The sequence below is a fragment of the Dipodomys ordii genome, unplaced genomic scaffold, assembly GCF_000151885.1.
Source record: "Dipodomys ordii isolate 6190 unplaced genomic scaffold, Dord_2.0 Scaffold7, whole genome shotgun sequence".
Classification (NCBI taxonomy): domain Eukaryota; kingdom Metazoa; phylum Chordata; class Mammalia; order Rodentia; family Heteromyidae; genus Dipodomys; species Dipodomys ordii.
In genome coordinates this window covers 22,189,365-22,202,511 of record NW_012267223.1, presented here as the reverse complement: position 1 = coordinate 22,202,511, position 13,147 = coordinate 22,189,365, and the positions used below count along the sequence as shown (strand labels likewise).

General features: G+C 42.1%; 3 protein-coding genes across 4 annotated transcripts in view; all 3 read left to right on the top strand.

Annotated features, from left to right (window-relative positions):
- Positions 1-128, top strand: part of LOC106003164 (keratin-associated protein 4-4-like) — a 7,719-nt gene extending 7,591 nt beyond the window's left edge. For both annotated transcript variants that reach the window (XM_013037985.1, XM_013037984.1), the window contains one exon: positions 8-128. In XM_013037985.1, coding sequence (XP_012893439.1) covers positions 8-128 — 121 coding nt within the window. The remainder of the gene's footprint in view (positions 1-7) is intronic.
- LOC106003166 (keratin-associated protein 4-4-like) overlaps positions 1-11,495 on the top strand; it is a 31,147-nt gene extending 19,652 nt beyond the window's left edge. The window contains exon 3 of the mRNA XM_013037988.1: positions 11,420-11,495. Coding sequence (XP_012893442.1) covers positions 11,420-11,495 — 76 coding nt within the window. The remainder of the gene's footprint in view (positions 1-11,419) is intronic.
- Positions 6,458-6,949, top strand: LOC106001049 (keratin-associated protein 4-12-like). The gene is made up of 2 exons (XM_013036222.1): positions 6,458-6,706; positions 6,821-6,949. Exons 1-2 carry the CDS (start codon positions 6,458-6,460, stop codon positions 6,947-6,949), a joined length of 378 nt encoding a protein of 125 aa, XP_012891676.1.
- Positions 11,496-13,147: the final 1,652 nt, after the last annotated feature.

Sequence of the window (13,147 nt, the reverse complement as noted above, 5' to 3'; positions counted from 1 at the left end):
GCTGCAGGCCCCAGTGCTGCACCTCCAGCTGCTGCAGGCCCCAGTGCTGCATCTCTAGCTGCTGCAGGCCCCAGTGCTGCATCTCCAGCTGCTGCCGCCCCAGCTGCTGTGGTGGTTCTTGCTGCTGAGCACTCTGACCCACACTTTCCTGGTCTTCAGCAGTCAACACTAATGTAGCCAGTTTGTGAGCTAAATCATGGAAGGCAATTTGGAAAACTTACACACATACTGGTTCCTCTCCTGCCAGGCTGCTGTCTGTCTCTAACATTTATAGAAACTGAATTTTTCTCTGTGAGCCGTCAACTATCAACTATCATATTACCCCCATGGGAGGATTCATTCCTTGACATATCCCTTTTCTTAAATCTTGTAATTCCTACATCTTAAATAAATCTGAATTTCGCAGACCTCTGAATCTAAAGGCTTTATGTCTCCTGATTTTTCTCTTCTCAATTTCGCACCTGTGAGTGGAATGTTTGTGTCACCCATTCCATATAAAATGACTATTGCAAGGGTTTTTGGCTATATCAGCTCTGTTCCTACAACAGTCCTTGTTCTAGTCAGGGATTATAGGTTCATAGATGGTATGTCTGGTATTCTCTGCTCAAAACCTTCTTTAGGTTAACAGCAAGCTACTGGCACAAGTTATAGCAGAGTTCAACCAGGAAAATGGAGCTGGAGAACAAATACTCTGGGTTCTTGGTGGACATGTATTATTATAGAGGTGTGATGGGAATCCAGATGCATCTAGAGGTGCTCTGCTCTTTATTTTACTCTGCAATGACTTCCTTCCTGACCTAGAGAGTTCAAAGGTTCCCTAATGAGATTTTTCTGGGATAATTTTCCAACTACTTCCTATCAAACCTTTGTCTTGGGCTGTCCTGAGAGCACAATCTAAGGTCCCATGTCCCTGAACTCAGTGTCTGTGTCTGTCTCCATATTTTAAGCACAAGATGGGTACTTTCCAGGAGATAGGGTCAGTCGTTGAGTTTATTACCCATTAAAATGGTAAACCTTATAGGCCTGTTGCTGTCTCTTCAGTTTCCCAAGTAAAGTACTCAGTGTCATAGGTAATTGTTTTACCTCAGCTTTACCCCTTACCCTTATCATCTTACCACACTTTTCCTAGTCTACAAAATAATTTCCCTTTCTATTTTCATAACTTTTTTAAAAAAAGGATTCCACATATAAAACATTGATCTTTCTGAGTTCAGCTAACATTATGATCATTATTTGCATTCATTTCCCTGCAAATGCCATCATTTCTTTCTTCTTAATGATTGCATAATATTCTGTTGAGTACATATGCTACATTATCTATTTATCATCTGTTTATGGACACCTACATGGATTCCACTATTTGATTGTGGATCCTCTGTATTTATTCCATCAGACTATGGGTCTCTCTCTCTCTCTCTGTCTCTCTCTTTCTCTGTCTCTGTCTCTCTTTGTTGGCTGTGGTATTGAACTCAGGGTCTGGGCACTGTCTCTGAGCTTTTTTTTTCTATTGTGCTCAGGGCTAGTATTCTATCACTTTGAGCCACATCTTCACTTCTGGTTTTCTGGTGGTTATTTGGAGAGAAGAGTCTTACCACCTTTCTTGCCCCGGCTGGCTTTGAACTGTGATCCTGAGATCTCAACCTCCTGAGTAGCTAGGAATATACACATGAGCCACCAGCACCTGGCTCTGTTTTTATTTGTGTGTGTGTGTGTGTGTGTGTGTGTGTGTGTGTGTGTGTGTGTATGCCAGTTCTTTTTCTTTTCTTACTATGGTTCTGTAGTATAACTTGAAGCCAGGTATTTTGGTTCCAACCACAATAATCCCATGAGAAAGAAAGCACATGATAGCATGTATGCCCTAAATACCTAGTAATCAACCTAATGTGAGCTGTGAAACCCAGAAAAAAGAAATTGTGGATGACATAGAGGGTGGAAAGATATCTGATGTTCATGGATGGACAGAATTAACATGTGAAAATGTCTGTTTTACCAAAACCATCTTTAGATTCAATGTAATTTCATTGACATTTTCATTGACATTCTTCATAGAACTAGGAAAAAATCCCTAAAATTCATATTGAATTGTCTCAAATAGATGAAACAATTTTAAGCAAAGAGAGACAGCGCAAAGTTTTTTTTTCCAGTCCTGGTGCTTAAACTCAGGGTCTGGACTCTGTCCTGAGCCTCTCTGGGATCAAGGTTACTCTACCACTTGAGCCACAGGTCCACTTCTGGCTTTTTCTAAGTGGTTTACTGGAGATAAAAGTATCATGAACATTACTGCCCAGGCTGGCTTTGAACAGCAATTCTCAGATTGCAGTCTCCTGAATAGCTAGGATTACAGGCATGAGCCACTATTGCCTGGCTAGTTGTTTGCTTTTAAAGAGCAGTTCTAGAGCTTCAGGGAAAATGTTCATGGTGAGGGTGCTTTGTGTTACTGTGTTTAAGGAAATATGAGTGGAAGCTATTAGTTGGGTTGGGGAGGCTGTGTTAAGGTGAACCAATAAATGCTATGGGCAGAGGAGGTGGTATATAAACACACACAGCATGAGTTAGGACAGTTTAATAAACTAGGGATTAGGAAACTAGGCCATGTGTAACAAATTGCATTCACTAAAAGTAGAACCTGAAATAGGGATTCTTCTGCAAGTGATCTACAAGGAAATGCTCTGGGTACAATCCATTAAGACATAGAAGCAAGAGGTATACATCCATCCTAAAGGAATATTCCTAATGAGCTCAAATTCATTTGATTTCCAAGCTTCTGTAGAGTGTGAATGAAACTACCGTTTCATTCTCCTCTTAGAAGTATGGTGGCAGCACAGAAATGGAGGGACAAAGGGTGAACAAATGCAGCAGTGATACTCACTAGACACTGTGTTGAAACTGAACTATACAACTTGTGGGAGGGGAGAGAAGGGAGAAATAGGAAGTAAGGTGGCTAGCTCTTTGCGGTTTTACTCACCTATCAAGGGGCACCATCACAGGGCAGGAGGAGAGGGTCCAGAGAGAAAACATGTCTTGAGGAAACAGAGATAGCTCAGGAAAGCTACAGGGAGAGCAGAGCATGTGGACAGAGGGCGCCCCTTGCATTGGATAGTCACAGTAACTAAAGGTGCTGGGACCTTCATGATGAGAGGTACTTGGACTCTTTTATTCAAGTCACTCCATTTACCCGGTCCAAATTAACTGGAGAAAGTTGCCTAGGGAATGTCTGCTGATGGAGGTGACTTGCCTGGAAAACCCACCACCGTCACATCCTGAACGTTCTGAGCCCTTTCTTAATGGACTACAGCTGTTGTTCTTGGAAATAAGAATTCTAGGACTGCTCCAGAGGCTCCCCTCGCATTGAACATTCTCCTTTTCACCACCCACTCCTCACTTGGCAACAATCCTCCCGCTTCCTCATGAAGCTGCAACTGGGAATAACAGCTCATTACATTTCCTGCTTGTCCAATCACATGAGAAGCCCTGGAATGACAGTAGCAAGTGTCAGTCCAATGGAAGCCGTCTGGTGTCCCATGGAGTGTCCACAGCTTTGGAGCCAAAACTTTGCTTCTACAGAGCCTGGGTTTATGGGAGGGGAGTGGCGGTGGGTGGAGAGCTCAGATTCACTTAAATGGACCATGGAGCATAAAGTTGAGTAAGGCAGGACATTCTACCATGGAGAACGTTCTCTGGATACTCACAGACTGCTGTGAGTTACACAACTCCCTTCCTTAATTACCATCCCCAACTCATCCATCACACAATTAGACCCACATTAGTTTTTAGACTTTAAATGTTCTTCCTGGGTGGGTTTTATTTTCTGTAATCTTATTATCCCTGGAACCCCCAGGGGATTAATTTCTGCAATAATACTTCATACAAACTTTGGAGAACAGGCCTCATGGCATGCCTCTGTGATGCCAGTAAAACCTTTCCAACTCCTTTCTCCTCATCTCAGTAAAGACAGTGTGCTGTACCACCCAGGGAACAGTCAACGTGTTGGGGTTTCAAGCTTTATGGCTAGACCTGGGTTGCTGGCATTTCTACTTCCCTGTACCCTCTGATCATGCTTTGGTTCCCTGGTATGGTGTGCAGGACCAGAGAATTCTGAATGAGTCATCTCTTGTCATATTACCTCAAAAACCTAACAGCTTGAAACACCATACATTTATTACTTCACAGCTCCTAGGCATCGGAAATCAGGGACAGTTTTGTTGTCTCCTTCTTGTTGTCTCACTAGATCCAGTGCTAGAATCAGCTGGCGCTGGGGGTCTCAAGTGAAGGTTCCACTTTGCAGTTAGCTTCAGTCATTCCTAAGACTCTCGGTTCCTCTCACCCAACTTCAGTGAGAGGCTCCGTGCCCTGTGGGATGCTGAATGGAGACTGTGTTCAGTTCTAAATATTCTCAGCCACTGCCGAAGTGAACTTCAAATAGAAAATCAATACAGTGGAATTCTATGCACATAAAAGTTCAACGCTGGTCACCAGTGGCTAACACTTATAATCCTAGCTACTAAGAAGGCTGGAATCTGAGGATCATGGTTTAAAGCCAGCCTGGGCAGAAAAGGCTGGGAGACACTTATCTCCAATAAACCACCAGAAAACTGAAAGCGGTGCTGTGGCTCAAATGATAGGGCTCTAGCTTTGAGCAGTAGATGAATGGATCAGGAAAATGTGGTACACACACACACACACACACACACACACACACACACACACACACACACACACACACTGGAATTCTATGCTTCTATCAGGAAGAATGATACCTCCCTATTTGTTAGGAAATGGATAGACTTGGAAAAAAATCATATTAAGTGAAGTAAGCCACACCCAAAGAAATATAGGTCCCATAGTTTCCCTTGTTTGCAATAGTTAGTATATTTCTAGGAGAATATTATCAGATAAGCAGAAAAGCTCAAAAGCTATGTACATATGACCGTATAAGACGATGCTAAGTGAAATGAACCCCAAGATATGGACACAAGAGGTCTTTCTTTGTTGTTGTTGTTTTTTAAATCTACTATGTGATTTTTTTGTTTCCTTTGTATGTTCTTCCCCCTATGGTATACCCCTTGTTTTCACTGTACTTGATTTTGGTACTCTCCATCTTGTATATACATTTGTCTAATTTGGGAAACAAGGTCACAGGATGACCCATTGCAACAATGAGACTCACAAGACACTACGTTGAAATGAACTTTACAACTTCAGGGTGGGGGGAGTAGAGAGTGGGGAAGGTAGGGGAGAGAAGGGATAGTGGGAGAGCAACAAAGGAGGGGGTAACAACGCTCGATAAGAAATGTACTCATTACCTTACTCATGTGACTGTCACCCCTTTGTACAGCATCTTTACAATAAAATAAAAATGTTAAAGTTCAAGAACATGAACACACAAATACATTTCTATCATCCCTTCTATCTCTCTATATAATAAAAGAAGTACCACCGAAGTACACATCACAATTTGTGTGTCCAGCACATATGCATCATCCATCTATTTTACCAGGTCAGGAGAGATTTAGCAAGGAGTAGTGTCACTGATGACTCTCCTGGTTGAATTTTATTAAACTCAAGACTATTTTCATTAGTAATCTCCCATTATGCTTAGTTGGTTCCTTCTCTGCCCATGTGGGTTTGTTAGTTTTGATATTCAAGTGACCTGAAATAATACAAAGGGTTATCAGTACTTTAGTCTCAGAGCTCAGTGTTCAAAATTTCTACTTCAGAACCATTTTCTCTATTGTTTAGATAACTTGAATTGTAATTCAATTGTATTTGTGACTTCTCTTTTTTGGATATTGAAACAGAAGGACAGAATAAAAACAATTTTAAGAGGCTCAGCCTCAAGAGGAAAAAAAACCCACCAATATTTTACCATTTAGTTTTCCAACAGGATGTAATCTTGTGTATCCCATAAAAATCTTCCCCCCCCCAATAAAGAATTGCAGTTCTCAGCAAGGAAATGGTCATGTTCTAATGGTCCTATTGTCATATCAAGGGTTTTCCATATACACATTGTTCTTGCCCACCTGAACCAGGATGAAGGATCCTGAAGACTCACATGCAACTTTATCCTCCTGGGTCAATAAAACCATTATGGGTCTATAAGAATCACGATTCCTTAGGAGTAGACAGCACATGCTGCAAAAATTAAGATGGAAGTGTACAGCCTGAGACACAGAACATCACATGACAGCTCTCTTTGAGGAACTAAAACCAAACCAACAAAAAAAGACAATCAGGAGGTAGTGAATCCTACACAAGGAAAAGGAAATTATGTTTCCCTTCCCTGACATTTCACCAGGCAAATATAATTACTTAATTTGATAATCACAAACAATAACAAGGAAAGAATGCTGATGGCAGGCCCTTAGCAGGGTATAAAAGGGCATTACAGGCAAGGAGACTTCCAAACTTTCCAGATCATCCTCTAGAAAACCTACTAGAACCTCCATCCTCTGACACCATGGTCAGCTCCTGTTGTGGCTCATCTTGTTCTGAGCAGGGCTGCTGCCAGCCCAGCTGCCTGCAGTACACCTGCTGCAGGACCACTTGCTGCCGCCCCAGCTGCTGTGAGTCCAGCTGCTGCAGGCCCTGCTGCCAGCCTTGCTGCCGCCCTACTTGCTGCATCTCAAGCTGCTGCAGGCCTTGTTGCCAGCCCAGCTGCTGCCGCCCCAGCTGCTGCATTTCTAGCTGCTGCCGCCCCAGCTGCTGTGTGTCCAGCTGCTGCAGGCCCTGCTGCCAGTCTGTGTGCTGCCAGCCCTGCTGCCGCCCCAGCTGCTGCCGCCCTACCTGCTGCATCTCCAGCTGCTGCAGGCCTTGTTGCCAGCCCAGCTGCTGCCGCCCCAGCTGCTGCATTTCTAGCTGCTGCCGCCCCAGTTGCTGTGTGTCCAGCTGCTGCAGGCCCTGCTGCCAGCCCTGCTGTCGCCCCAGCTGCTGCAGTGGTTCTTGCTGCTGAGCAAGTTGACATGCATGTTCCTGGTCTTCAGCAGTCAGCATTCTTGATGCTGAATCATGGGAAGCCAACTGCAAAGCCTCAGTTCCCCTTGGGGTTCATGTGGACCTTTCAACACACGGCCCCTCCCCTGACAGGTGACTGTGTCCAAAAGAAACAAAAAAAATTGAATTTTCTTTGAAATCGGTCACTTTGTCATGTTACCCTCCACCCCATGGAAGTGTTTGCTCTTTAATCTTTTCTGTGCTCAAATGCTGTAATTCCTACTCATAAATAAACCTAAGTTCTGCAAGCATCCAGATATAAAGACATTGTGTCTCTTTATTTCTCCTTCTGAATTTTCCCCAGCTATGAATACACATGTATAGAAGGCACTCTGACTTATCCCCGTGACTCTCCACACTGCTCCCTTTCCTAAACTCCCACTAGGGCCATTTCTATTCCCTAGTAACTCCATCTCCACATTCATTTCTAGATAACTGAAGGACAGGAATAAAGGAACTCAGGAAGAATGTTTCACAGGGCTCCATACCTGGAATTCTTGGCTAAGGGCTTCCTCTATTGAAGAGAAAGTTCTGGGCAGGAGCCAAGGCCCCCAGGACACAGCTCCATTGGTGGAAGAGAGCCAGTGCACCCTTCTCCCACTCAGCTTCCCCTCAGTGCACGTGTGTCCATTGTGTCCCGTGTCCCAGAGGTCATCCGTGGGAATACATTGTCCTGGGTCCCCTGTTGCCCTCAATAATGTCCCAAATTTCCTACAACCTTTCCTGTGATCATTTCCCAAGAAAATTGTTCTGTCTGAACCCCCCTCTCCCTACAATGTCTGGGCTTTCTCAGAGTGTACGCAGTCCAAGAAGCCATGCTCCTCATTTCATTTTTGCCATCTTCACACAGGTTTGTTTTTTTCCCCACACAATGTGGGTGGTTGTCACTGTGTCAAAGCTGACTCTGTTTTGTTTTGTTTTAGGTGTTGTTTTTTCCCTCACTGGTGTGTTAAATCTTTGGCTGTATCTTCCTTCCCACTTTTGCACAATTGTTGTCAGACTAGCTGTGTTTAATCTTTTCGACATTGCTGTTTAACTGTCAAACACTTTGTCATCAGTGTGTAGCAATGATTGTGCAAATTAGTGTATTATGACACTTTTCATACATGTATTTCAGATAATTTGGTCACTGGTATTCTGACTTATCCTAATTTCCCACATTCATTCCTTGTCTCATTTTCCACTGATCCATTTTTCTTTTCTCACTACTAATGTCTGTTCGTTGTTTTTTGTTTTATTCTTTTTAATTCTACATATTTCTTTATTTTCTTGCACCAGCATCTCTCTTTATTTTTTTATTGTAAAGATACTGTATAGAGGGGTTACAGTTACAGGAGTAAGGTAATGAGTACATTTCTTATCAATCATTGTTACTCCCTCCTTTGTTTTTCCCCTACCATCCCTTCTCTCTCCCCCTCCCCAATTCCTTCCTCCCTCCCTCTCCCTCTCCCCACCCCACAAAATTGTAAAGTTTGTTTTCAATGTAGTGTCTTCTACGTCTCATTGTTACAATGGGTCAACCTGTATCCTTGTTTCAGCATTTTGTTATTTCCCTTCCTCTCCCCAAATTAGAAAAAAAATGTACATACATGATGCATGGCACCAGAATCCACATGATGTTTCTTAGTCTCGGAGTGGTTATTTCACTTAACAAGATGATTTCCCATTCTATGAATCTTTGGCAAAGGATTATGTATGCAATTGTGTGTATGTGTGTGTGTGTGTGTGTGCGCACGCGCAAGCATGTGTTTTATTTTTAGGTATTTTTCAAATAGACTATGGCATTTCCCCCCAGGTCAGCCTTTAATTAGTCATGATGGACTCTTATCAACTCTTAGCCCTTGAACTGCAATGCTCCCAACCTCCTGAGTTCCCACATTATAGGTGAGATACACTTTGTTCAGCTGGTTTCATTCTTCTTAACACATGAATAATATGCCGTTGAGTACATATACCTCATTTCCTTTCATTTGTTGATGGGTCCTTAGGTTGTTTATACAACATGGCTACTTATTCTTGAGATAATGATACCACTTCAATAGATAGTCACTCTTGGAGATTATAGTTTAGATTTACAGTAAGTCAGTGAATTTCATATAGGATCTCACCGTGTGTGGGGGGAGGAGTGAGTGTGTATGCACATGTATATATTCTTTTGCAACAAATATTTTAGCTGGGACTTAAAACCTCTCAAGTAGTTGCCAATTATTTCTACTTTCTGGTGTTCATAGTCTGCACAATTCTCCATACTTTACCAACTTGCTTCGAAACAACATCACATAAAATCATTAAGTGGTCAGAGACAAACATTGTGACTTTCCTCTTGATGAACATCTCTTCAGGTTAATCTCTGATGAATGTCTGTCCTGTCAGCAAGAGATCAGCACTTAGACCCTACAATCCCTGGAGCTCATCAGACAGTTGCTTGTGTCAAAAAATTATATAACAGAAAGACAAGTCACACTCTACCTACTACTCTTTGAAATAAAAAGTAGCTTCGCTCAAGCAGACCTCACATAATTTCTTGTATCGCTTGATGTTAATTATCCATAGTATTTCATGATACATAGGCAAAATTCAGTAAGGAATACAGAGATAGAGCTTCTGGTTTCAAACTTAACAGCCCACCAGCAGGTTATCGATGGCTATTTCATATTGTGCTTCATTTACTGTTGGTCCATTCTCTACCATGTGGGTCTGTTGCCTTGGCTATTAGAACAATGTAAAATAGTAAAGAGAATTATCCGTGTTTCAGTCTATAAGGATCAAAGTCCAGTTTCAAGTCAGGATTGTTTCTTCTACTCTGGTACCTAAAGATACTACCATCAAATAAAATGGAGCTATTTTTTTGTGACTTCTAGTCTCTGGATATGAAAACAGATGTACTGTGGACACTTTAAGAAAGTGGATCTCACGCTTCCCAGTCCAGTGGGAAAACCTGAGGAAATGGAAAGGCTCCTAGGGCACAGGCATTACTCCACACCAATTAAACTGCAATTGTTCTGGACAGGAGCCAGAGACGGGAAGTTTGTAATATTCCCCAGATGCTTTTTTCAGGCAGCCAACTATGTTATGCTATCTATCTATTACTCCACAATGAGACTGTCATCTTCCCTTTTGCCAGTGGGGCAAGAGCTTCCTTTAGTGCCTAAATTAATATGGAACTCTGTCCTGTAAAAATCAACAAGCCTTCCCTCTATGTCTTTAAGTTTTTCTGTGCCCCTCTTTATTGGTAAAAAAAATAACTCCACACAGAACACATCATTTTTAAAATGTCATGTTTTCAGCTTTATAAGCATAAACCTATAATCAAACAAAACATACAGATCAGAAGTGACAGAGAGACAGCAAGACAGACAGAAGGGAAATAAGCTCACAATACAGTACTGAGAGGGAACTTCAGGGTATAAGAGAGTTCTGTAGACACATTCTCACATGAGACACTAAAAATGACATATAGAGATTTGTTTCTCACAAAGAAAAACAAAGATATATCAATATTCCTCCATTCAGTTTTGTACCTAAAGGTTGGCCTATTCTTCCCATAAAACATCTAGAAAATGGATCCTGACTCACAGTGGAGGAAGGAACATGTCTTCATGGCTTTCCTGGCCCCATGCTGCTGGCCTTTCACATGCAAACCTTCTGCCCCACCTGACCTGATGAAGCACTCATTAGATTCTAGTGAGGCTTTAGCCTCCTGGGTCACCGCACACAAATATGGGCCTATAACAATCTTGAATACCTAAGAAGAGACACAATGTACCATGTAAAATGCGATTGAAACATCTCATAAAGAGACACCGGCTGTCACATGATCACATGATGGCTCTTTTTTTTTTTTTTTTTTTGGTGCTGTCCCTCAGCTCTTCAGCTCAAGGCTAGCACTCTTATCACTTGAGCCACAGTGCCATTTCCACCTTTTTCCGCTTATGTGGTGCTGAGGAATCGAACCCAGGGCCTCATGCATGCAAAGCAAGCACTCTACCACTGAGTCATCTTCCCAGCCCACATGGTGGCTCTTTGAGGAACTAGACCAAAACACACACACTTAGGAGATGATTCTCTCTGAACCGACTGGTGAATTTCAACACACCAGAAAAATAGCATCATGTTTTCCTTCCCACTTGAAAATTTTAGCAGGAAAATATAGTGACATAATTTGATAACCACCCATTTGTTAAGCCAAACAACCACAAGGAAAGAAAGCTACATGTGATGGATCACCCTTGCTCCTTAGCAGGGTATAAAAGAGCATGTGGGACAGAGAGCCTTCCAAACTGTTCAACCGTATCTCCCTGCACACCCATCCAGAACCTCCATCCTCTGACACCATGGTCAACTCCTGCTGTGACTGCACCTGTTGCCAGCCCTGCTGCTGCAGGACCACCTGCTGCCACCCAAGCTGCTGTGTGTCCAGCTGCTGCAGGACCACCTGCTGCAGGACCACCTGCTGCAGGACCACCTGCTGCCGCCCCAGCTGCTGCACTGATTCCTGCTGCTGAGCACTCTGCTCCCTCCTCCAATACTTAGGAAGCTGATATCTGCAAGCTGATCGTGGAGGCCAGCTGTAAACCTCACTTCCCACTGAGGTCTGTGTGAATCTCCAAATACTGACCCCCCCAACCCCTAGTCCTTGTCAGCTTACCATCTCTCTTCAAAATAAACCCAAGTTGGAATTTTCCATGAAATCTATCAATTACCTAGTTACCTTCTGAAATGCTGTTATTCCTACATCATCAATAAATGTGAACAAATGCAAACATAAAAGCATATGTCTCTTTCTTTTTCCTTCTTCAATTTTTACTCAGATCATTATGTAGTTCATCTCAGGGCTTTCTGGGTGTGCCAGCTTGGGTCTTTCCTATTGTTCCCTCAAAAATAGACCATGGTTGCCTAGAGCCAGAGACTTGAATGTCTGCTGACTAATGACAAGAAAGCTCTAGCCAAGAGATAAACTTCCAGAAGTAGAGCTACACTAATGACAGGAGCTGGTGAGATCTGTCCTGCTCACCTGCCCTTCAGTGCTCACGTATCCACCGTGTCCAATGTATACAGGGTGTCTGTGGGAATGTAATCCAGCTGCCCAAGAAGAACTCTCCATATGGCATTTTTGGTAGTGGATTTTCTCTCAATTATTTCCCATGTTTCCTACATCTTCTCCTGTCACCATCTCCAAGTCAACTACTTACTTCAATCTCCTGAGTCTGGTTATGCCTCATAATGCACACATTTTTTCTTATCTTAGTGTTGCTGATTTTACATACCTTTTCAAAAACAGGTGCAGTTCTCATTATCTAGGCCTCAGCTGTTGAATTCTGTGCTCATTAAACTGAGAAGTCTCCTGAACATTTTGATGTAGAACATTTCAGTTGTGTTCTTAGATCTATAGTCTTTAGTCTTTCATTGTTGTGGATCTTTAATTGTTGTTGATATTGTGTCACTGGTATATATTAATTGTGCTAATAGTAAATTTGCTTAACATGGGGGTTAAGAACCTATAACCTTAGGTTCTTTGTTGTGATTACCCATACTAATTATCTCCTTTTAGAAACTGGTTTACTTCATTCTCTAGAAATGCTTCTTTTTACTTTCATATCTTTTCTTTTTTTAAGGATTGAATGTAAGAGAACAAAATAATACTGGTCTTTCTGAGTCTATCTTATTTCATTTCACATGATAATAACCACTTCCATAAATTTTCCTATAAAGTCATGATATCATATCTTGTGAATGTCTGAATAATACTCCACTGGGCATCTCTTCCACATTTCTGTTCTATTTGCACCATCAGTGGGCCCCCAGGATGACTCCATGACTTGACTCTTGTGAATAGTCCCACAATAGATGTGAACATGCAGGTATCTCCATTCTATGTTTCCTGACACCTTTAGGTACATACATGTATGAAGGAATGCTTTAGCTGGATCATGTGTGAGTTTTATATTTATATGGTTGAGGAAATTCTATACTTACTAGTATACTGGATAAACAAAAATCACATTCCCACCAACAGTATATAGGGTCTCCTTTCTTTCCTAGGATTCTCACTAACTCTGTTAATTTTCTTGATGGTGAATCTTGATGTAGTTTTGAGCTGAAAATTGTTGCTAGTGAAATATTTTCTTGATGGTGAATCTTGATGTAGTTTTGAGCT